Source organism: Thrips palmi, unplaced genomic scaffold (genome assembly GCF_012932325.1).
Source record: "Thrips palmi isolate BJ-2018 unplaced genomic scaffold, TpBJ-2018v1 HiC_scaffold_10, whole genome shotgun sequence".
NCBI lineage: Eukaryota > Metazoa > Arthropoda > Insecta > Thysanoptera > Thripidae > Thrips > Thrips palmi.
The window spans coordinates 4,803,752-4,828,239 of NW_023144621.1; the positions used below are offsets into that span (position 1 = coordinate 4,803,752).

A 24,488-nucleotide genomic window follows, 5' to 3' on the forward strand; every position below is an offset into this window, starting at 1 on the left:
CATTTCAAGTGCATTTCAACGTTAATTCGCGTTTTTTCGCTCTATTTCACCGTTATTTCAACGTTATTGTGCGTTATTTCACCGTTATTTCAAGGGAAGTACGCCAAAATTCTATTTGTTTGCCCCTCGCACACAACAGAGCGAAGCATTTGTCGACACATCATCTTGTCATTTTTAACGCCATCATTAGAAACAAATTGATTTGAACGAGTGCGCTAGAGTAAATGTTTTGGCGTTTCTTTTTCCCGAGTGTCGGAGCACAGAGAACGACGAGGCCCGAAGTCGCCCCAGAGACAGTTCCGCGGCCGAGCGCGCCGGGCGGGCGATTGCCTGGGACGGCGCGTCCTACTGGAGGGCAAGCAGTGGCGGTTTATGGCCGCTGTAGGGCAAAACCGTTCACTTGGTGGAGTTGCTCGTGATATCTGGACGGAGAGAAGCCGAGCGGAACGGAGCCGTGGAGGACACTTCCCGGAACTGGCAGGAGGAGGGACACTGTTCGCGGAAATCACCCACGATGTCGCGATGGCGAGGGCATGGAAGATGGTGTGCCGATTTCTGTTCTAGCTTTCGCCCCGATATACCTTTTTCGATGTCAACGATTTTTTTCTTGCATATACAAAAGGTTTTGGTGAATTTCTCTATTTTAGGAGGAATGTAGAAAGGGGAGTTTTATTTCCCCCACCCTTTTGGCTGCGTAAGTACATTGTATGTTCCAGAGCCGGAGTGCATATTCAACTCACGTCGCGTGTTTCTTGTCGCACTCCAGCAGAAGAAAACGCTGCCACTTTGTTTGGGGCAGTGTCGCCATCGCAGTGTGCCCCACTGGTGCTTCAGAAGCCCCTAATATCACCAGCGCAATACACTCTACGTTTCATTCGTGTTTTAGTCCGCCCTTCTTTGTTCTCGTGTGGTGGCCGACATTGCGGGGCTCTATTTATTCCCCTCTCCGCCCCCGCCCGCCCCCAGCACACGCCCCCAGCCCGCCCCCAGCACACGCCCCCTCCGAGCCACCTTGGGGAAGGGCGCGGCGTGGCGAGGGGCGGCGAGGGGGTTGGCGCGGCGGAAGGGTTGGTGGGGGCCTTGGGGCTGGTGGGGCGGGTGGGGGTTGGTGGGGGCCTTGGGGCGTGGGGGGTGGGGTTGGTGGGGCCGGGGGCGGGTGGGGGGCGTGCGGGAAGTAACGAGCTCCGCCATTGGTGGGCTGGGGCGCCCATTCAAGCCCGGAGCCCACCACCCCGCCCCGCCCCGGCCCACCCCGCCCCGCCGCGCCGTACGCTCGCTACGCTAGCCTGGGTCGTAGTGGCGGGGTGGGGCGGGAGGGGGAGGGGGCCCAGTCCCTGCCAGTCTCCCAGTGGAGGCGACGTTGGGGTGGTCGCGGGGGTGCTGGGGCCGTGGCTGGGGCCGTGGCTGGGGCCGTGGCTGGGGCCGCGCCGAGCTTCGCCATGCGTCCGTCCACGAGAGGGTGGCGCCACCGGTCGGTTTTACGCACGCACGGAACAAAGAGGAGGCCGGCTCGCCACGGCCAGGCCGCTCGGTCGCAACGGCGCCTCTCCACCCGCCTCGGGCCGCCCCAACCCACCCCCAGCCGCCCCCAAGGACGCCCATTCAGAGCCCTGCAGCCTGCAGCGTGGTTCCGATCCGAAACCCACCAGCAGCAGCGGACCGAAGCCCCTCCATCCCTTTGACTCGCTGCTCTATGTCGGCTTGTCGCACTGCTGGACTTCTAGACCCCCGTCCGTTTTCCGAATAGTCATGGCATTGGTGAGCCGACGCGAGCACAGGCGTGCAAACTTCGATTTAGTTAAAGACCCAAAGGCAGAACTTCGCTCTGCCTCCGAAACCCCGTCACCCTCATCCTGCGACCCTCTTTGAATCGGTCAGTGTGTGCGATGAGAGCAGTTGGGCGACGCGCACTGGGTCGCGCTGTGCGCAGGCTGTACCCCGCGCCCCCAGGGTGACTGGGAACGCGGGGTATCTCCGCAACCGATTCGCCGACACCCCGCGACGCGACACTGCCACTGTCACCGAGCAGTACAGCCGACGAGACCGAGCAAGCCGCTGAACAAGCAAAGGACAGCGCAGATCGTGATTCTTGTTGGAAGAAAAGGGGAGTGGGATTTGTTCAGACAACCAACACCATGTCGTATCAAACGAATGAAAAAAATGTTTATTTCTTATGACGCGTGTCATAGTAAATACAGTATTGGTTTAGAAGTTACGTACACCCCTCGAGCATTTTAGTTATTCTAAGAAGACTTATTTACACATTCACTCTCCTCGACGCAACTTTCTTTCTTGCGGCTCTTTGATGGGGTTTTTCCTGTAGGTGCTGGCCTCCCTGTCGAGCGTCCGCTTGATGCCCCTCAGCACGAGGGGGTAAACACTTCACGAAATCGTGTACAGACTACTCGGTATTACGCTGTATTACGGGTGTATTACACGTGTCTTACGGCCCTAAAATGCCGAAATTTGGCACATTTGACCCAAAAATGGTATTACGATCACGTGTATTACGCGTAATACATGGTTTTTGTGTACAGGGTATTACGCGAGTGGTTACCCCCTCGCCTCAGCATGAGGCCCTGGGCCCTTGTGGGTGTCCTCGGTGGGCTCGTCGTTGGCGTCCATCACCTGGGCAGGGCAGGAGGTGAGCACACCGGGTTACCGCCGCACAGTGTGCCAGAAGGCCGGTGAAGGCGGCCAAAATCCAGGACGCGTTTCGAGCAGCAGTCGCGCTAAATGGGCTCGAACTGAACGTGTGACCCCACCAATGAATTCCTCTTTCGGGGAGCAATCCATTGATGGGGTCACACGTTCAGTTCCAGGCCATTTAGCGACTGTGGAGCTCAAAACGCGTCCAGAGTTTTGGCCGCCTCCACTGTGCCCAGAGTACAGTTCGTGTTTGCTTTGGACTCTCACCTGGACCAGGAACATGCGGCGCACTCTGTTGGACAGGTTGAGGTAGCTGCCGTGCAGCAGCAGGTAGGAGAAGATAACGATCTCGCCCTTCTTGGCGGTCACGGGGGTGGCGCCCTCGATGGGGAACCGGGCGGGATCGCACCAGTAGTAGACGAGCCCGTTGGCCACGTTCTTCTGCGAGGGCAGGGGGCCCAGCTTGTGGGAGCCGGGGTACACGCAGAGGCCGCCGTTCTCAGGGGTGGTGTCGTCCATGTGGAGGAACACCGCGCACATGGAGTGGTTCTTGTAGGGGAAGTAGGGGTAGTCCTGCAAGGATGAATTTTTGTAAAGTTTTATGTTGTTCCCGTCCCGGTTAGTTTCAAAGAAAGCCCTAATCATACAAATTTTTATAGTGCTTTAATGGCCTCAATGATGCAAATGCAGACAAAAAGTCCCATCCGAGATAAAATTGCTTCTCTGGTTGTACTTCAAACGGTCAGAGGAATTTTTCTCGAGTTGAAACACCAGCCTCTGCTCACCTGGTGCATGAGGTAGGGTGCCCCTTTCTCCGTGGGCTTGATGTGGGCCTTGGTGTGGTGCAGGGCGATGTTTTCGGTTCCCATCACGTCCTCCAACGCGTCGAGGAGCTTCTCGTTCATCAAAAACTTGTGGAACTTCTCGGAGAACATCTGAAGGCCGTGGAGTGACAAAACCTGCAAAAGCAGTGCAAGAACGGGATTCCAGAAGCACTCTTGAGAATTTCATGTCATTTTTTGGTCGGAATATTTTTCTGTTCTTGCTACTTACGCTCATTTTCTTGTCGTTGGTGGCCTTCTTCATGTCATCTCCAACCCAGGAGGAGTCCATGTCGTCGCTGGCCTGCAGGCGGAACAAAAGGTCATACTCCTCGGACAGGGCGTCGATCTCGGCCTTCTCCAGGACGTTGATCTTGATGAAGCCATTGTCCTTGTAGAACTGGACCTCTTCGGGAGTCAGGAGTTTCGGCATTGTGACTGTTCCTTTAAGACATAAAGAGATCTGTAAGCAAAGAGACAGAGAGTTGGCTTGAAAAATGCGCAAGTTCTACGCCTGCTTACCGTTTGAATGCGTGGGTGCCACTGAGCGATCGACTGCCGACTGTTCGCCGGGCCTGCTGAGCTGCAAACTTCGCGGAGAAATTGTTTTCTTCAGCGGGGGAGGAAGAAAGAAGTTACGTCATTCGAGCTCTCTCTTTCTTCCTCTCTCCGTGTTTACCGAGGGCCCAGTAGTTCGGCACGGGATCGGGAAAGGTCAAAGGAGATAAGCTGTGCTGTCACTGAGTTTAGAAAGCGGAGTGAAAACGGCGAGATATTTTGGGCGTGGTATCAGTGAAAAGCTGCTGAGCTGGGCTTTGAAGGGCGTTTGGGAAAGTGGTGCGATTACGATCACTTGCATTGTTGTTCAGCTCATGCCAAAGACAAAATCAGGCGCTTTTCTAAAGCTTGGCAAAAAATCACGAAATTAAATAAATTTGATCATTACATTAAACGCTTAATGCAATGGGCCGCTAAGATTTGGCGAGTGAATACCCCTACCTTTCATACCTCTGATTCAGAATTCAGAATAGTTTGAAGCCTGTCTATTCACCCTGGTTTTTGGCCCGTCCCGTTTATTTTTTGTAAAAAAATGACGGAGGGACGGGCATATAGTATGATGCATGCTGTGCGTCCGTTCGTTCGTTCGTTCGTTCGTTCGTCCGTTCGTTCGTTCGTTCGTCCGAGGACTTCCCGTGGTCCGATCTTGACCAAATTTGGTATGCAGCCTCCTTGGGTGACCCTAAGAACCGCCCGGTGGCAGCAAATCCGATCCGAGCCCCGGGGGCGCTGCTGCAGGTGCATCATGGTCTACATGGGGTCGAGGAGGATCTCGGCAACGGATGCAGCTAGGAGGGCATGTAGGGGTATTTTTGGAATCGGGGCGACGAGAGAAAACCAATGGTGCCAGTTTCGAGCAAATCGGAGAAGTTCGGACCCGGGTTCAAATCCCAGCGGGGTATTTTTGGAACATTCTTTTTATTCGAGTTTTTGCATTGTTTCTGATGTTTATGAGGGTGCTGATGACGAAAACGACATTTATTTTAACCCCAGACTCAGATTTAATTCCCGTCAGGGTCAAACATAGGAGAAATTCGTACGTTTCTTAATGTACGGGACGGGCCAAAGTTGCCGATGTATATCGCTACTTTTCCTGTTATCCTTATACCAGCTCAGGCCCGAAAAGCAGAGGATCATTTGAGAACCATGTTTGTTCAAGTAAGTCACATGCTTTGCTAGCGCTCCTGGTGGAGATGCTTTCCTACGCTACACTGAGTATCTCTGAGCCCGGACCATACTCCACGTTCGCAGAGAAACTGGGCTTCCCACTGCCACGCCGATACCCCACGCCGCCTTCAAGAGAGCCGATGAAATCGCCTCTTCCTCTTCCACCGAGCACCTGTTGTCTGGTTGTCTCAAATATGCCGACGGACGTGAGTAGAAACAAAACCGATTGGGTAGATCGGATTCGTGTTAAAAGTTGCATTGCTTCAGAGTTGTGTGTGAACTTGGAGGGACAGCAAACTGAATCCACCACTGCCAGTTCGTAAATTCTGTGAGTTTGGTGATCTTGATGCCAGGGAACTGAGAGAATTTATTGCCAGAATGTTGCAGAGTTGTAACTTTCTAATTTCTGAGTTCCAAGTTTCGAGTCACAGTTTGTTCCAAGGCTGAATGAATGAACAGACTCGTTTCACGTTTTCCTGATGACTGATTTATTTGACGGCATTTGAACAGCAAAGTAAACATCAGTGAGAAGAAGTGGGGAATAACATACAAAACAAAAGCAACACGGCAGTGTGCCAACTTCGACAAACAAAATTTAGCAAGTAAAAATATGACAAATTTAACACTCCCCCTTAAATTTTGAATTAACATTTCAAAGCAACATGTCGAATTTAATGATCAACTTACAGACATGACAATAGACGACAGATATGTACATTAAAAATAACAGCACATAAAATATTTGCAATAAAATAACAAGCATTGACAATTTGGCAATGGACGAATAAAATTTACATTAGGTGAAAACAACATAGACTATAAAAAGCATAACAATAAACTCAGGCATAAATGCTGACATTTACAACAACAATTATAACAAGGACTAGATTGGGTTTACAGGACAAACATTAGCGAGTACACTTGAATGCAAAAATATTACAATGCCTTTAAGAAAAACAATTTAACCATAACGTTAAAAAGGTAAGAACAGAGCAATAATTCAAGTGAGAGAGGACTAGGTCAAATACTTTGAGCGCATACCTAACAAATCTCTGAAACGTAGGAATGAGTCCCTCTTAAGTCCTTTAGTAAGTATATCAGCCTTCTGATGCTCAGATGGCACATACATCACTGAAATAACATTATCATCTTGTAGCTGTTTGGTGATGTGGTACTGTACATCCACAGATTTGAGCCTCTTCTGCTCCCATTTCTGCAGACAGTGGATAACAGATGTATTATCTTCGTAGACAGCTATGGGTAGCTCTAAGTCAGGTACAATGTCGCTCATCAAATTCTTGAACCAGATCAGTTCGGTACAGGCAGAACCTAAGGATACATATTCTGCTGCGGTTGATGAACCTGCGACAACTCTTTGCTTCTTAGTGCACCATATGACGATGTTGCCAAAAACTCTGAAAAGGTATCCAGATGTCGACAACCTATCGTCAACATCTCCAGCCCAGTCAGCATCAGCAAAGCATTCAATTGGAGGTCGTTGCTCTCTGCGATGGTAGTAGATTCCCATATCCTTGGTACCTTTGAGGTATTGGAGGATTCGGACCAATCCAAGCCATTGGGCATGAGTAGCATTGTGCTGGTAGCGACTGAAGAAATTTACAGCAGCACTAATGTCAGGGCGGGTGCACAGCATCAGGTACATGAGAGCACCAATCAACTCACGATACGGGCGGCTTCCCAAAATGCATGGGCCAGCCAGGCATCGCGGTGGGTCACTTTCCATTGGGGTGTCGATTGGGTGGCACTCCTCCATGCCATACTTCTCAAGTAGCTTCTGAATGTATCCGGGTTGTGACAGGAACATTCCATCAGCAGTGCGATTGATTTCCATTCCCAAAAAGTTGTGGAATCCAAGGTCCTTCATGGGAAATTCCTTCATCAATTTTTCCTTGATTTGAGTCATGGCGTGGAAGGAGTTACTGCAAATCAACAAGTCGTCAACGTAAAGCAACAGATAGACAACTGTGTTACCTGACTTGTAGTGGTACAGGCATTTGTCATAGGGCGATCTGGTAAAGCCAAGCTTCTTCAAGAACGAGTCAAATCTCTCATTCCATTGGTGGGATGCTTGCTTCAATCCATAGAGAGATTTCTTCAACTTGCATACCAGATTTTCGCCTTGAACAAATCCAGGAGGTTGTCTCATATAGATTTCTTCCTTTAACTCTCCGTGTAAGAAAGCATTCTGGACATCTAGGTGAACAGCTGTGAACCCAAAATGATTAATCACAGACAACAAGGTTCTTACAGTGACCATTTTTGCAACTGGAGCATAGGTGTCAGAATCCTTGTAGTCGACGCCAGCTTTCTGAGAACACCCTTTTGCCACAAGGCGTGCCTTGGGACGATCAATTTCTCCTGCGGCGTTCATCTTCATCTTGAACAACCATTTACAATTGATTGCCTTCCGTCCAGGTGGAAGTGTGGTTAGTTCCCAGGTGCCGTTCTTGACTAATGCGTCCATTTCTTCTTTAGCAGCTCGTTCCCAGAGATGCTTATCTTCACGGAGTCGAATATCTTCAAAGGTTTCAGGGGCGCCTTCAACTATGGCTGACATTGCACTTGCATATGTAACATAGTCTTCCAGGTACGAAGGCTTCTTGACATTTCTTCCAGATCGAGTGCGTACGGCAGGGTCAGGAATGACAACATTGTCTGCTGCTCCCCCTGAATCCGTACGTGGATGTGTTTCTTGATGCGGCAGTTCTTCTTGTTGAGGAGGGCGCTGAGTAGTCTCGACTTGTTGCTCGAGACTCCTCCAGTCGATCTCTCGATTCAGTTGAGCTTCTTGTTCAGGTTCTGATTGCGGTTCATAACCAGTAAACAAATCTTCTGGTATGGCTGCTGAGGCATCATAGAATTTCATCTCATCGAAAACAATGTCTCTTCCTTGAATCACAGAGTTGCTGTCTGGATCCCAGAGTCTGTACCCATTTGGACAATATCCAACCAAGTAGTACTTCTCACTTCTGGGCGCAAACTTTCCTCCAACCAGTTGTTTTGGTACTTTCAGGTAGGCCAAACAACCAAACACTCGAAGCTTGCTGAGGTTGGGCTTCTCTCCGTACCAAACTTCCGCTGGGACTTTGTCAGTCAGTGCAGCTGTTGGAGTTCTGTTGATAATGTGGACAGCAGCGGAGACGGCTTCTGTCCACAAATTCTTCGGTAAACCGGATCCCAGCAAGAGACATCTTGCTTTTTCCATCAGCGTTCGGTTGTACCTTTCCGCCACTCCGTTAAGTTCTGTCGTGTAAACTATGGTGTATTCCAGTGAAATTCCTTGGTTTCTGCAATGCTGTTTCAGATCTTCTCCAATGTACTCTCCGCCATTGTCACATCTGAGGCGGCTGATCTTTAAGTTGAAGCGGGCTTCAGCTGAGGCTTGGAACACCTTCAAACAGTCAAGCACTTCAGACCTACGCTGGATGCAAAACACTACAGCAAAGTGGGAGAAGTCATCAATGAAACTGCAAGCATACCTTTTTCCATCATAAGACTCTTGGTTGACAACAGCAACATCGCTGTGGATGAGTTCCAAAGGTCTCTTTCCTCTAATTCTGGTCTTAGAGTGTGGGAGCTTGGTTTGCCTCCCTTCCTGGCAAGTACCGCAGACATCCTTGGACTTGACTTCCTTGATTCCTTCAACCATGCCTTCCAGCTTCTGAAGTGTTTCCTTAGGTAAGTGTCCAAGTCGTTGGTGCCAGATTTCCTGCGATTGGGCAGTCAGGTTGGCAGTTGCGGGTCTGGGAAAGTTGATGAAGTACAGTTTCCCATACAGCTTTCCCATGGCAACTGTCTCTCTCTTCTTGGATAACAGTGGAGACATGATCTCAACCATTGCATCACCAAAAATTACTCTGCCTCCTGCCAGATCAAACCTGCTTACAGAGAGTAGATTAGCATGTAAATCAGGCACAAAAAGAACATCAGACAGGGTCAATTCAACAAGTGCCCCCTTGACATTCATTACAGCACGTATCTTGCCCTTCTCTGTGGCATACATGCTTTGTCCGCTCTTTGCAGATTGGACGATCACGGGCTTTGGCAAAGGTTCCTTTTCTTGAAGCATTGAAGCATCATTACAGAGATGATCAGACGAGCCTGAATCAATGCAAAACAATGCGCCATCTTGAGTGTGGAGAGCTTGATAGCAGGCGGCTTCTTGAACTCTTCTCGCTCAGTGGCATAGTAAACTATCTCAGGCAGCACAGTAGCAGAAAAGCAATAACTTCTTAGCGTACTTTGTGGACCATTGCTGGTACTACTTACAGGCTTTGTTGAAGTGTGCTTTGCTTGAGCATGCAACGGAGGTCCACTGTACATGGCCTGGGCTACTTCCTCTTCCTCTTCCTCAGCATTGGCTCCATAAGTTCTTGGCTTCTGGTTCTTGTCACAGTCAGATCTCCAGTGACCTAACTCACCACAGTTGTGACATGGGAACCTGTTCTTCTTGTTTGGAGCGTTGGGTGCTTTATTCTGCCTACTGTGGTACTGCTGCTTGGGAGGGCCACTTTGCTGGTGCTGAGTCTTGTGCTTGGCATGCACAGCAAATGACACTGCATTGTTGTTGTTCGGGGTCTGTACTTGAGCCTTCCCTTTGCTGCTGCGCGCTGAGAAGAACAACATCTTGGCTTCTTCGTCTCTTAGTCGACTCTTCACATTCTCCAAAGTCAGCTGGTCATCCTTCATGGTCTCGATGGCTGTGGTCACACCCTTGTACTCACGGGGTAGACTCAACAGGATGTACATAATCTTGTCCACGTCGGAGACTTCACGGCCAGCGTTGGTGAGCTGTCGAAGCAGACGGTCGATCTTGGGGAAGTGCTCTTCTAGAGTTTCACACTCACGGTTGTGCCCGGGTTTGGGCCCGGGGACAGGGCTGCATCATGACGGTCATCTGCGAAGCTAGACTCTTCCTCTGGAAAGTGTCACTCAGTTTCTTCCACAGTTCCTTGGCAGTAGTAGTGCCCATTCCATAGGACACGTGGGACTCGGCCAACCTTTCAATAATCTTGTTCCGGCAGATGGCATCGTTCACGAGACGTTGGTTGTTCCTCTTCTCTCGTTCCGCTGCCTGTGCTGGGGTTTCCTCGGCCGGCGCTGGTTCTTGTTCCGGTACATTGTCGAGGTAGCTCTCCAGTCCCGGGATCGGAGGTAGCACTTCACGCGAAAACTCCAGGTTTCATAGTTCGTACCGTCAAACGGCAAAATTTTTCTGTTTTTTCCCTTTGGACATCCGGTTTCGCGATGCACAAGTTTCCTTTTCTAAGCGTTATGGATACAAATCTCTGGGCCCATAACCTGTTGCAGAGTTGTAACTTTCTAATTTCTGAGTTCCAAGTTTCGAGTCACAGTTTGTTCCAAGGCTGAATGAATAACAGACTCGTTTCACGTTTTCCTGATGACTGATTTATTTGACGGCATTTGAACGCAAAGTAAACATCAGTGAGAAGAAGTGGGGAATACATACAAAACAAAAGCAACACGGCAGGGGCCAACTTCGACAAAAAAAATTTAGCAAAAAAATATGAAAAATTTAACCAGAAGTCTAGGCCATTTCGTATCAAACAGATAAAAATATAGTTTATTTCTTATGAGACACTTTATCGACATACAGAAGAAAAACACATTAAAATGTAGTTGAAATGTACAAACATTTCAAACGTGTGACATATGAAGTAATATGCATTCATTATCCTAAGATCTTAATTATTATTTACATAATTGCTTTTCTCGCCATTACTCTCGTTCTTGCATTTATTTGATGGCGTTCTTCTTGTGCGAACTGGTCACCGTGTCCAGCCTCTTCTTGATGCCCCTCAGCATGAGGCCCTGGGCGGGGGAGTCGTGGTTCTCGGTCAGGGGCACGTCATCGGCGTCCATGACCTGGACACAAAGAGAGATGAGAACGTTGCACGGAGGAGGTTAACTCACCACCGCTTCAACTTCTTTGATTTTGACTCTCACCTGGACCAGGAACATCCGGCGCACCCTGTTGGACTGGTTGAGGTAGCTGCCGTGCACCAGCGTGTAGGGGAAGATGACGATCTCGCCCTTCTTGGCGGTGATGGGGGTGGCGCCCTCGATGGGGAACCTGGCGGGGTCGCACCAGTGGAAGGCGAGGCCGTTGGTGATGTTGGTCTGCGAGGGCAGGGGGCCCAGCTTGTGGGAGCCGGGGTACACGCAGAGGCCGCCGTTCTCGGGGGTGGTGTCGTCCATGTGGAGGAACACCGCCATCAAGGAGTGCTTCTTGTGGGGGAAGTAGGGGTAGTCCTAGGGGCCAGGATTTTGGTTATTTTTTATGTTTTTAGGCTTTAGCAGATTTTACACCAAAATTTCTAACTAGTCGCCTAGTGGTATCGAAGGAAATCACCTTAAAGCGACTGAACAGCCTATTTCTGGGATCCAATGCCTTTAAAAAAATCTTCCTACCTGATGCATGAGGTAGGGAGCTCCGTTCTCCGTGGGCTTGATGTGCGCCTTGGTGTGGTGCAGGGCGATGTTTGGGGTTTCCATGATGTCCTCCAACGCGTCGAGCAGTTTATCGTTCATGAGGAACTTGAGGAACTTGTCGGAGAACATCTGAAGGCCATGGAGCGACAAAACCTGCAATAGCAGTGAAAGAATGAGATCCCAAAGGCACACACTCTCATTTTTCAGGTGAAAATAATCTTCGTTTTTGGTACTTACGGCGACTTTCTTGTTGTTGGCGGCCTTCGACATGTCCTCGCCGATCCAGGTCGAGTCCATGTCGTCGTTGGCCTGCAGGCGGAACAAAAGGTCATACTCCTCGGACAGGGCGTCGATCTCAGCCTTCTCCAGGACGTTGATCTTGATGAAGCCATTGTCCTTGTAGAACTGGACCTCTTGGGGAGTCAAGAATTTCGGCATTGTGACTGTAGATGCAAGACAGAAAGAAACCTTTAAGAGAAAGGACACAGTGTCGAATTGAAAAATGCATTCTCTGAACACAGACTAGCTCTTTAGTTGTTAGAGTGCTGGGTCTATGCTTACCGGTTGGATGCGTTGGTGCTTCTGTGTGCGTTCGACTGCCGACTGGTCGCCGAGCCCTCTGGGTTTCAAACTTATATCACCAAGAGATTAATTGGTCAGCGGGGGCGGGAGAAAGACGAGAAGCCGTACTTGCGCTCTATCTCTCTCTCTCTCTCTCTCTCTCTCTCTCTCTCTCTCTCTCTCTCTCTCTCTCTCTCTCTCTCTCTCTCTCTCTCGTTCGTGTCAACCCAGGGCCCTGTAGTTCAGCACTGAATCGGGGGAAAGGTCAAAGCAGATAACAAGCGCTGTCGCCGCACACTGCACTGACTTTAGAAAGCAGGGGAACGCAGAGAGATCATTCGGGAACGGTATCAGTGGAAAGCAGCCCAGCTCGCCATTCAAGGTCGTATGGGAAAGTTGTGGCATTGTCATCAACGGCTCTGTTGTTTACTTCACGTCAAGGACAAGCTCATTTGCTTTCCTGGATGAAAAAATGGACATCTTGCTTTACTCTAAAACACTTTTTTAAATTCATGCTTTTTAAAAATTTTCGAAAAAATTGGTTTATTAGCAAACTGGTTTTGAAAGTTTTGCTGATTTGGAATGAAACTTGGTATGAAAGCAGCACGAAGCAGTTCTTCCTCTCCATGTTTGCACAAGGCCGTCGTACGTAAAACAGCAACGCTCTCTGACCTCTCAACTCAGATTGCGAGTGTTTTTATGGCGTGTGTCACAACGGCGGATGAAAGGGTGAAAGTCAGGACCAGATAACAGATTGATAGGAGAAAGGCGAAAGAAAGTTTCACCAGTTCTTCTTTTCGTTTCCTGTTTTTGTTTTCAGTTTATTATTTTTTGACAGGAGAGAGTCGGGTGTGGAGAGGAACGGCACTGGGAAGAGGCAAGTGAGAGGCAACCGAGAGAGGCAAGCGACAGGCAAGCGAGAGGCAACACCGCTCTGTTTGAATGGCGCCGCTCTGCGCGGGAACCCGACGGCGGTGGTGCTTCGGCGCGCCGCCGGCAGATGGCGCTGTGGTCGAGTCTCTGGAGCGCGGCGGCGGGACGCGGCGCGGGGAGCGCGGGGCGGGGAGGCGGGGTGGGCCGCCGCCGCGACGGCACGGCACGGCAGGCACGGCACGGGGACGGCCGGCGGCCGGTAGCCAGGCAGCGCCAGCAGCCGCGCCGCCCCGCCAACAGCCAGCCAGTCTGCGTTTGCCGCCGCGCCGTGAGGGACTGCGTCGGGCTGCGTCGGCGCGCAGCGTGGTCCCGGACATCGTCGCGTTGCTCGTCGCGCCGTCGGCCGGCGTCGCGGCGTCCCGGTCGCCGCCATGGAGGACGAACTCCGGTGCGGCGTGTGCAAGCAGCTGTACAACAACCCGGTGCTGCTGCCGTGCGCGCACGCGCTGTGCCTCAACTGCGCGGTGCACCTGCAGCAGGCCAGCACCTCGGCCGCGCTGCCGCCGCCGCCGCCCTCCCTCGCGCACAACCATGACGGCGCCGACCACGCGGCCGCCACGGCCTCGTCGGCGGCCTCCACGTCGTCGGCCTCGTCCAGCACGGACAGCGCGGCCTCGGCCAGCGGCAGCGTCGCCGGCAGCGACATCCTGCAGGACATGGACAAGCTGTCCATCCTGAGCGAGACGGACAGCGGCGTGGTCTGCACCAGCAGGCCTAACAGCTACGTCGGCACGCCCAACAACATGACCCTCCTGTTCCCGCCGCTCGCCACCGCCGCCGCGCTGTCGCTCGCCTGCCCCGCGCCCGGATGCGGCAAGCTGGTGTACTTTGACGAGAACGGCGCCCACAACCTGCCCAAGTACCGCGCCATGCAGTCCATCGTGGACAAGTACTGTGAGGCCAAGCAGCTCGTCATCCACTGCCAGCTGTGCGTGGCCGAGCCCGCCAACGAGGCCACCGTCATGTGTGAGCAGTGCGAGGTCAGTACACTCGAAAATGAAGCGCCGCCGCCCCAACGCCCCACAGTGGGGAACGCCGGTGGAGGCGGCCAAAACTCCTAGACGCGTTTTGAGCTTCAGAGTCGCTAATCAGGGCTCGAACCGAACGTGTGACCCTACCAATGGATTGCTCTCCGAACGAGGAATCCATTGGTGGGGTCACACGTTCGCTTCGAGTCCCAGCGACTCTGGAGCTCAAAACGTGTCTAGTTTTGGCCGCCTCCACCGGTCTTCGGGCCCACTGTGCGCCCCTCAGCCATCGACAGTCGGATTACCAGTGCAGTGTCAGTGCTCAGTGCCGCGAGTGTCAGTCCAGTGTCAGTGAAGTGAAGCCAGTGTGGATTTGTCAGGACTTACCGACTGCCCGTGCCGAAAGGATTCATTTGGATTACCGCTTCCGCCGTGCCAGTGTACCCGCTCGGCCGGAAAGTTTGTCAAAGTTCGCTTCCTTCCAGAGCAACGGCCTTCCGTCCTCCGGGACTCTCCATAAACCAGTGGAGGGGGCGGCGCTTCTCTGAAATGCATGCGCAGGCTAGGTTAGCCCGGCCACCGCGGTCCGAGGGGACGGGGGCGGACGGGGGTCCCCGACCAGGCGACGACCCCTCGGCTTATCATTCGCAGCAGCCTCCCCCGGCTCTCCCTCTCGCACTCGCGGGCCGCCCCGTGCTCGTTACCTCGTTGCTTATGCTCATGTCAACACTCGCCTCGAGGACTCTTCGCAAAAGGCGGAAGACTTTCATTGTTTTTCTTTTGGCGCGAACCGTCCCACGCCCTTCAGCACTCCCCCTGCCTGCTTTTAGCTGAGCAGCGTTCTCTCTCTCTCTCTCTCTCTCTCTCTCTCTCTCTCTCTCTCTCTCTCTCTCTCTCTCTCTCTCTCTCTCTCCCTCTCTCTCTCTCTCTCTCTCTCTCTCTCCCTCCGTCTCCCCTCTCCCCCCCCCTTTTTCTCTCCCTCTCTCCGCCCCTGTCCCTGGGACAGCACAGAGACCAAGGTGCACTGCTTCTAGACTCGATCATAAAATCGGATCTATGAAGCGCTTAGTCCCAGCGCCTTAGTCGCTCCCCTCCCCTTTTTCTTCCCTCCCCTCCCTCCGTCCTCCCCTCCCGTCCCTCCCCTCGTCCCTCCCTCCCCTCCCCTCCCGGCCGGATGAATGAGCCGAGTCCACGTGCGCGCGCCTCGTTTTTTCCCTGCTCGGTGCAGCGGACTGAGCCGTCTCTCTCGCTCTGGCGGGCGGCGGGCGGCCCGTGAGGGTGCGAGGGAGACGGCGGCGGCGGCTTGCGGTGCAACGCGAGTCGCGCGGCGCGTTTGCCGTCTCGTCTTCAAAGGCAGGAAAGCGGCCGGGAGGGTCGCTCTGTCTCTCTCGCACCCACGTGGAGCGCCTCGGGGGTGCGAGAGAGACAGTCTTGCGCTCACATTTCGCCACGCGTTTTTATATGGGTTTTCGACAGTGTTTTCGAAATTTTGTGCTAGTGTGTGCTCTGCGCACCTCGGTGTTCCGGGCTGTGTCGGTGACAGTATTACGTAATTGATTGCTCGGGGCGGGGCGGGGCGGGGCGGGGCGGGGCGGGGCGGGTTAGCTCGTTGCCCCGCGCTTGTCGTGCGTGAGCTGTCACAATGGAGGTGCTCCTCCTGGGACGCGGCGGTACGCGGCGGCGAACTGCATCCGAAATGGGCTCGCCTTTTAATGAACAGTGGCCGGGACTTTCGGGACGCAGCCCCGCGGGGAGCGATGAGCGCACCGCACCTTGGCGCCGTTTCGCCGATAATCACCGTCCCGGGTTCGAATCCCGCACGGCTTCGGCGGGGATTTTTGTTTTTGTCGTATCTCTTTTTCGCCGAACCCAGCCTTCCAAATTAGTTTGCGCTCCAAAAACGTCGTCGTCGATTTTTCAAAATGGTCAACCTGATTTATTTTCGCTGGTGGTATTTTTATGTTTTGCTTGATAAAGTCGTGAAGCCCTGTTTTTCCCCCTCCCACGTGGTAGTCCAAACAACACCTGCAGCGCCGTGACAGTGGTATTGGTTACGGCCAGCGCGCGCGCGCGCGCACACACACACACACACACACACACACCACGGTAATTTACTGCAATTTATTTCTCCACGTGTCGTTAAATTGATGTGTATCAAGCAGCCGCAGCAGCAGTGCGGAGGGAGCTAGGGTGAACAGCTCGCGCGCGCCACGACTACTTTGTATCGGGAAAAGGGGGAGAGAGAGGGAGAGGGGAAGGGGAAAAGGAGGGGGTAGTAGACTGTGAGGCACAGCCTATCACCTGGCCCTTGGCAGCCCTTGGCCTTCGCTAGGCGCGTACGGCTGCAGATGGCTCAGCTGTTGTACTAGTCCCTCCACACACGGCACGCGTGCAGCTGGGCCAGACAAACCCTCGAGGTGGGGGGGGGGGGGGGGCAGGGGCCGTCGCCCGAGCTTTGTGGCCAAACAAGAACATCAACAACAAGAAAGGTGAAGCTCCTCGGGCCGCCACAGACGTGCATGACGAGGCATACCAATCAGACGAGTACAGAGAGTCCCGCCGAAATTCATACATGGCGAGATCTGAGGGCGCGCGGAGGGAATGCCCGATGACAGGACAGACAGGACGGAGCATCGCACACTGCGATAAAAAAAAATTGTGGTCACTTTATGAGGAAATTGGGGACGGTATTGTTTTTGTGCGTGCTGCGTGCACACCGTCTAGCAGTGTAGTCGCTGACTCGGACCCGCGACCCAATCGAAGGGCCCCGAGGGTCGTCTTCGCCCTGCGTTTCGCGAATAATAGGCCGCCAGACTAAAGCCACCCCTTCCGGAGTGAGGGGCGGCACTCTGTCTCTCTCGCACTCGCGGGGCGTTCACGTGCGTCGTAGGGGTGCGAGGGAGAGAGGCGCTAACCAGGCCGCGCTCAAGTTGCGCAATCAGAGAGAGAGAGAGAGAGAGAGAGAGAGAGAGAGAGAGAGAGAGAGAGAGAGAGAGAGAGAGAGAGAGAGACCTTCTTTTCCGGCTTCTCAGGTGGGCCGAGCAGGGACAGGGTGGGCGGCGAACAGGGGCCACCAACTTTTCATTGAACGGCGACCGAAATTGAGAAAGCACGGACTTCGCGAGGGTGGCTGCACTGCCACGACACGAGAGAGAAGGGAAAAGGGGGGGGGGAGGGGGGTAGCTTCCTCGTGCCCCAACGTTATTGCATTTCGTATGAAAGAATTTGCCACCACTGTTGGTTTATTGGGGCTGTTGGCTTTTCTAGTTCGTTTCCTTGTCTGTTCCTCTGCCAGTCTCTTCACGTACCGCCGCGCTGTGCTTACGCTGTGCCGCTGTCCGCTGGCGCCGTCTCGCACATTCTGCCTCCCTCTTCACTCCCCCCTCCCCCTCCCCTCCTAATCCAAGACGCGTCGCCGATTTCCCGGTCGCATCGATCGACGTGGTGCTTGATCCTGATGAGACAACTTGTCTCCGCGTAGGCCGGCCTGTTTTGGGGAACGGCCATTACTTCCCTCCCTCTCCCCTCCCACTCCCACCCCCCCCCCCACCCCACCCCCACGGCCCTACCGCATGTGGGCAGCACCCCTATGCGGACCGCAGAGTCATCGCAATCAAATAAACGACGGTCGGGACAGGGTAGGCCGACGAGAGAGCCCAGTGGCGTAGCAGGGCGACCGAAGGAACTGCCCAGTGGCGTAGCACAACAAGGCAGCACAGTGGGCGCGGCCAAAACTGTAGACGCATTTTGAGCTCCAGAGTCGCTAAATGGGACTCGAACTGAACGTGTGACCCCACCAATGGAATGCTCTCCGAACAAGGAATCCGTTTGATGGGGTAACACGTTCGGATCGAGCCATTTCGCGACTCTGGGGGCTCATAACGCCTGCGGGGTTTCGTCGGCCTCCATACCGGTCTTCTGGCTAATCCACGGTGCAGGCGTACTGAACGGTGAGCAGTGCATGGAAAGCAAGGCCACATTTGTCCGGGCCCCGGGAATTTACACGTTCTCGCCCTAAATCAACGTCCCGCCGAGTGATTTGTCTGCGCGCCACTCGAGCCGCCTCCGCACTCCGTTACGCCACCGTAACGCCGCGAGGCCTAATTTGCAATGGCACACCGTGAAAAAATGGGCTACGCCACTGAGAAATGAGCAGCGAGAGCAGATGTGGCAACAGCGCGCGTGATAAGGCAGCAACACAGTGTGTGCAACCCCCTGGCTGTGTGCATCCTGTCCCTCCCACTTTCTCAATTGCTCAACCCTCCCTCTCTCTGTCTCTCTCTCTCTCTCTGTCACTCTGCCTCCCTTGAGGGATGGATGGATGGGGTAGGGCAGGGGTGTGATGCGGCACCTCGCGGCCTTGCGTCTGAATCGGTGCGGGTTGTGCCACATTGTCTCCTCTTGTTCTTCTTGTTCTTCTTGTTCTTCTTGTTCTTCTTGTTCTTCTTGTTCTTCTTGTTCTTCTTGTTCTTCTTGTTCTTCTTGTTCTTCTTGTTCTTCTTGTTCTTCTTGTTCTTCTTGTTCTTCTTGTTCTTCTTGTTCTTCTTGTTCTTCTTGTTCTTCTTGTTCTTCTTGTTCTTCTTGTTCTTCTTGTTCTTCTTGTTCTTCTTGTTCTTCTCGTTCTTCTTGTTCTTCTTGTTCTTCTTGTTCTTCTTGTTCTTCTTGTTCTTCTTGTTCTTCTTGTTCTTCTCTGCGTGGACAGTTGATGTGTCAGCCCGACTGAAGATCCTCCCCTGCATCCGATCGGATGAGAAAACAAAAGAAAAATGGCGGTTGAATTGTGAAACGACTTGCGCCAGCCACGGCGCCACGGCCACTACTAGGCCCGGATTTATCTGGAAGCGAATCCCTCTCGGTGTGACAGCTTCAGCCTTTTTGCATTAAGACGCCCCGGGACGACAGTTGACGGACGGAGGGCCTTGCCGGGGTAGATAAGCTGAGGTGAAAGCATTTCCCAGTGTGTGGCGCGGGGGCGGCGTGGGGGCGGCGTGGGGGCGGCACCCTGATACGCGGGTCGCCCCCAGGCGTGTTGGGGTTGGCCCCGTTGGATGTGAGCAGCCTGCTGAGGCACTACATAAAAATTTGTCGTCCTTTTAAGACAGTCACAAATTGACGAAATTTTCATCGATGTTCCTGCACTGGATTTCTTCGGGTTCCGGCAGGAGTGCACTTTTCCGGGTGCGGGCGACGGAAGGGTGAGGTCCAGGCTGGAAGCAAAGCCTTGCCTTGCGGTGTAGCGGCTCTGCAGGTGGCTGTGGCGTGGGCATGGAACCTTGCCGCGCCAACAAGCCAAAGGCCGCCAAAGGCACGGCCACGCGGCCAGCGGACTGATTCCGAGAGCCGTTTTCGTTGCTCTGGCTCTGCGGCACCTATGGGACGCCCCGCGGGTGCGAGCGAGACGGAGCGACGTGTCCTTGTGCTTCGCGGTGCACGCGCGGCAGCACGCCAGGCACGCCATCGGGCAGTACGGGGAACAATTACCCGCCAGGCGTGCGTGTCCACTCGGTGTGCGAGACACACAGTGGGCCAGAAGGCCAGTGGAGGCGGCCAAAACTCTAGGCGCGTTTTGAGCTCCAGAGTCGCTAAACAGGACTCGAACCGAACGTGTGACCCCACCAATGGATTGCTCTCCGAACGAGGAATCCATTGGTGAGGCCACACGTTCGGTTTGAGTGCCATTTAGCTCAAAACGCTGCCGGAGTTTGGGCCGCCCCCACCGGTCTTCTGGCCCACTGTGAGACAGCCTGGCTGCTAGTGAGTGAGTGAGTGCGAGTGCGCGGCCGTGTTTCGGCGACGGCGACGGATGGGACCTCTGGCCGCGTCGCGCCTCACACCAGCATCAGCCCTAGCGGCCCTAGCCTCTCTGCAGAGCTGCCTTGGTTAGCGTCCGGCCGAGGAGTGCTTTATCCTGCTTACCGCCGTCTCCAGAGCACTTCGCCAGGCCAAAAGCATTTCGTTTGGCCGAAAATCTTTAAAATTATAGAGAATATATGGTTTACATGCAATTACATGCAAATCTTGACGACTTTCAGCCGCCTTTGCGTTCGATCTAGCTCAGCGGTTCCCAACCTTTTTCGGCTCGCGACCCCAAATTTGTAGCCAAAAATTTACGCGCCCCCCAGGAAAAATTTCGCGACCCCACGCGACCCCTCCTTTAGCATGCCTTTGATACAAAGTGCGATAATCCGCCTTAGTTTGGAAGCAGTATTGTCTCAAAGTTGATCAAAACGGACACAAATGTCTGAAAAATCGTGTTTTGGGCCGACTGGGCGGTATGTCGTCCTCCCTCAACGGGCAGTTGGTCTTTGGGCCTTCCTTTTGCATACCTTTGATACGGAAAGCGATTATCTGCCTTAGTTTGGGAGCAGTATTGCCGCAAGGTTGATCAAAACGATTACAAATGTCTGTTAAAAGTCGTGTCTTGGGCCGACTTTAAGCATCCACTGCGTCTGATCCGAGGCGGTATTTCGTCCTTCCTCAACGGGCAATTGGTCTTTGGACCTTCCTTTAGCATGCCTTTGTTACGGAGTGCGATTATCTGCCTTAGTTTGGGAGCAGTATTGCCGCAAAGTTGATCAAAACACGATTTTTCAGACATTTGTGACCGGTTTGATCAACTTTGCGGCAATACTGCTCCCAAACTAAGGCAGATAATCGCACTCCGTAACAAAGGCATGCTAAAGGAAGGTTCAAAGACCAATTGCCCGTTGAGGGAGGACGAAATACCGCCTCGGATCAGACGCAGTGGATGCTTAAAGTCGGCCCAAAACACGATTTTTCACAGACATTTGTGACCACCGCGGGAAACCACCGCGACCCCGCGACCCCAGCCACCTCACCGCGACCCCTCGAAATTTTTTCGCGACCCCATTTGGGGTCGCGACCCTAAGGTTGGCAACCGCTGATCTAGCTGCTGTCGAAGGCCTCCCTCAACGCCCTCGTACTCTTTCGTGCTCCGCCTCGGGACGGGAAGGCTTTTGACTACAACGATTTTGGGACCAGCAACCTCACAAAGTTGCTCAAAGAGTGATTGAATCTCCGAAAGTAGCCGTTTTTGCTGACTTTGGGCGGCCACTGCGTCCAATCTAGTTGAGGCCATAGGCCTCCCTCCTACTGTTTCGTGCCCCGCCACGGAAAGGCTTTGACTGCAACGATTTTGAGACGTTTTGAGACCCGGCGGGACCCAGTAACCTCACAGAAACTGACTGAATGGTGATTGTTGCAGGTGCTGTACTGCGACGGGTGCCGCGAGGCGTGCCACCCTGCGCGCGGCCCGCTGGCCAGACACACGCTGCTGGAGCCGCGGCAGGGCAAGGCGGCGCTGCGCACCAAGCTGGGCCGCGGCGACGCGGCGTGCGCCGACCACGCCGACGAGGCCCTGTCGCTGTACTGCCTCGTGTGCCGCGCCGCCGTCTGCGCCCTGTGCCTCCACGACACGCGGCACGCCCACCACGACGTGCAGGCCATCAACGCCATGTGCAAGGCGCAAAAGGTGAGTGTGTGTGTGTCACTGTGTGTGTGTGGCCGTCACTCCAACTTACTCACGCCGAGGGCCGATAGGGCCCGACGCGGTCATCGGCGATCATTTGCGTCGAGTGACAGAGAGACAGGCGTCTCTCTCTCTCTCTCTCTCTCTCTCTCTCTCTCTCTCTCTCTCTCTCTCTCTCTCTCTCTCTCTCTTCTCCCTTTCTGTCACGTCACCCAGCGCAACGTGCCGGCCGAAGGACCCCTCCCCGTGTGACGAATCCGTCTCCGTCTCAGTCATCCGATGACGTCGCCGCGCGATGTGCCCTATGATGCCCCGTGTGACCTTTTTGGAATATTCAATGCGGCCGCGCCGTTTTTGACTGTGTGTGTGTGTGTGTGCGCGCGCGCGTGCGTGCCGTGTGTGTGTGTGTGTGTGTGTGCGTGCGGGTGTGTGCCGTGTGTGTGTGTGTGTGTGCGCGTGTGTGTGTGTGTGTGTGTGTGTGTCGGCGTGTGCTTGACAGCGTGCCGGCTGGAGACTCCAGCGCGGGGCTGCGCGGGGCCCCCAGGCTGAAGTACAGGGGCTGCCCGGACGTCTCACTCACGCCCTGCCCGCAGCACTGCTCTCGTCGCTCCGTCTCGCTCGCACTCACGGAGCGCTCCGCAAGGGTGCGAGAGAGAGAGACAGTGGTGGAGGTCCGGCGGCCCCACCGCCTCCCCGCCCGAAACTTTGCCGTTCAGCATTGGAAATGACTGAGAGGGCGGTGCGTCTGCGCGGCCGTGTCGGGGAGCATTGCCACATCTGGACTTGCCCGCGGACTCCACGACGCCTCAAAATGCATGCGGTTCCCTCGGGCCGTGTCGCCGAGAGGGTTTGCCATCTGGACTTCCCTCGAGTCTGTGCCGCGCAAACTCTGTTTCAAAATGCGCGCGCGCGCTCTCTGCGATTCGCGTCCCTGGCTGCTGCCGAGAATGAAAGCAATTATTCGAACGTTAATGAATGTTGAATGCGTTGAGTTTGGTTGAGGTGGGGCGGGGCGTCATTACGTTGCAAACCGCGGCGCTATGCCGCCGCTGCCGCTGCCCGTCCCATCCCATTTTGCGCCCCGAAACCGCTTCCCGCTCACTTCCCGCTCAGCCAGACCGCACCCCAGACCGCAGCCCCTCCCCCCGCCCCTCCCCCAACCCCGGCAAGCCACCCCGGCAAGCCACCCCGGCGACAACCGGCGGCGCCCTGCACCTCACCGGGGCCTTTCCGCCGCCCTCCCATTCGATTCCGTCCTCTTCCTCTCCGTTCCCCATCCTTCTCCACCCCCCGGCCCCCGGCCGCCACCATGCCACCCGTCCTTGTCTCGACTCGGACCTCAGCTCGTTGCGACCGCGGAGTCCACCGTGGTTGTCACAGGTTCGTCCCTGACTCCAAACACACCTTGTCCCACCACCCCCCGAAGCGTTGCATTCAGAACCAACGCGAATTTCACCCTCCTCCTTTTACAAAGTTTAAAACTTAGATTGAGAGTCGGCGAATCAACCGCGAGTTGGAAGTGCATAGCGTCTGGCGCGGCACTCTGATTGGCACGCTGTGAGCAATCCGGGGCGGAGTGCAGCGGGGCCGGCCGAAGCCGCGTGCAAATACAAATAGAAATGCATTTGGCGCCATTATTGGGTGCCTGTCTGTCTGTCTGTCTGTCTGTCTGTCTGTCTGTCTGTCTGTCTGTCTGTCTGTCTGTCTGTCTGTCTGTCTGTCTGTCTGTCTGTCTGTCTGTCTGTCTGTCTGTCTGCGTCCGTCCGTCCATCCGTCTGCCTGTCTGTCTGTCTGTCTGTCTGTCTGTCTGTCTGTCTGTCTGCTGGCCGAAGCGAGTCGGGGTACATTCCTCATTGCGTGGGTTGTGGCCGGAGCAGTACCAGTTGACTACCCGGACTGCATTGGCCGTTCCCCCAGATAAATCTGCTCGCCTATTTTCACTAATGTGACACAATCTGATTTGTGGCAGTGTAGGGGAGCGCCGCTTCATTCTCCACGAAGCTCCACGTATATTTCCTCGATGGGCTGGTGGGCCCTTCGGTGGGCCCTCGCACAGTGGGCCAGAAGACAGGCGGATGCGGCAGAAACTCTAGACGCGTTTTGAGCTCCAGAGTCGCTAAACAGGACTCGAAACGAACGTGTGACCTCACCACTGCATTGCTCTTCGAATGAGGAATCCGTTGGTGAGGTCACACGTTCGATCCGAGTCCCATTTAGCGACTCTGGAGCTCAAAACGCGTCTTGAATTTTTGCCGCCTCCGCCGGTCTTCTGGCCCACTGTGCGTCGGTGGGGCCTTGGTGGGGCCCGGCCGTGGTCGCGGCGCCGTGCCAAGCCATGACGCTCTATAGCCCGGGTCTTGGCGGTGAGCGACGCGTGAGAGAGACGGAGCGAGCGGCGGCGCGGCGAGTGCGAGAGAGAGAGAAAGAGGGTGCGGGTCATTATGACCCGGAACGCAGCAACTGCACTTGCTATCGCTGGCGCGCACTCGCAGTGGCGCGGCGTGGCGGTGCCTAACGAGACACGTGGCGGGGCGGGGCGGGGCGCGGTGGCGGGTCTTTCATCCACGTTTCACGGCCTGTTGAGCCCGGGATGGAAGCGAACTGAACCGAGCCAGACCCGCCACGCCGCGGGGCACTGCCCTGAGGGCTCCAAGTGCCGTGGGGCCGCAGGGCTCGAGTGCTGGCTCCGAGTCGAAGGGCGCAGGGGTAGCTGGCCGGGAGAAACCTCAAGAAAGCAAGCCCTTTGCCGGTTTTTGAGTGACCAGCAAAATTTTCCAGTGCGCGGAGGCAGGCAAAGCTCTAGACGCGTTTCGAGCTGCAGAGTCGCTAAACGGGACTCGAACAGAACATGTGACCCCACCAACGGGT

At 54.5% G+C, this 24,488-nt stretch overlaps 2 protein-coding genes across 5 annotated transcripts in view; one reads left to right on the forward strand and one right to left on the reverse strand.

Moving 5' to 3' along the window:
- Positions 1-2,138: 2,138 nt before the first annotated feature.
- LOC117654093 (probable alpha-ketoglutarate-dependent hypophosphite dioxygenase) lies at positions 2,139-12,347 on the reverse strand. Of its 4 annotated transcripts, none has more exons than XM_034400270.1 (5): positions 12,231-12,347; positions 3,703-3,908; positions 3,435-3,608; positions 2,917-3,222; positions 2,139-2,628 (listed from the first exon to the last, which is right to left on the reverse strand). In XM_034400270.1, exons 2-5 carry the CDS (start codon positions 3,901-3,903, stop codon positions 2,554-2,556), a joined length of 756 nt encoding a protein of 251 aa, XP_034256161.1. In that variant the 5' UTR covers positions 3,904-3,908; positions 12,231-12,347; the 3' UTR covers positions 2,139-2,553. The 4 variants fall into 4 exon arrangements, with proteins under 4 accessions (XP_034256161.1, XP_034256160.1, XP_034256157.1 ...); XM_034400269.1 differs by lacking the exon at positions 12,231-12,347 and adding an exon at positions 3,993-4,125 and having other exon boundaries at positions 3,703-3,914; XM_034400266.1 differs by lacking the exons at positions 2,139-2,628; positions 2,917-3,222; positions 3,435-3,608; positions 3,703-3,908 and adding exons at positions 10,773-11,102; positions 11,184-11,489; positions 11,649-11,822; positions 11,907-12,112 and having other exon boundaries at positions 12,231-12,299.
- A 1,150-nt stretch (positions 12,348-13,497) lies between these two features.
- LOC117654479 (E3 ubiquitin-protein ligase TRIM9) overlaps positions 13,498-24,488 on the forward strand; it is a 72,216-nt gene continuing 61,225 nt past the window's right edge. Inside the window, exons 1-2 of the mRNA XM_034401141.1 lie at positions 13,498-14,143; positions 21,357-21,623. Of these exons, the coding sequence (XP_034257032.1) occupies positions 13,535-14,143; positions 21,357-21,623 (876 nt within the window). The 5' untranslated portion in view covers positions 13,498-13,534. The remainder of the gene's footprint in view (positions 14,144-21,356; positions 21,624-24,488) is intronic.

Bases quoted from the DNA above. Each gene is read 5' to 3' on its own strand.
- LOC117654093 (XM_034400266.1), bottom strand. From the start codon at position 12,107: ATGCCGAAATTCTTGACTCCCCAAGAGGTCCAGTTCTACAAGGACAAT. The intron at 11,823-11,906 runs GTAAGTACCAAA...CTGCTATTGCAG, and splicing joins CCAACAACAAGAAAGTCGCC to GTTTTGTCGCTCCATGGCCT. The intron at 11,490-11,648 runs GTAGGAAGATTT...CCTGGCCCCTAG, and splicing joins CTCCCTACCTCATGCATCAG to GACTACCCCTACTTCCCCCA.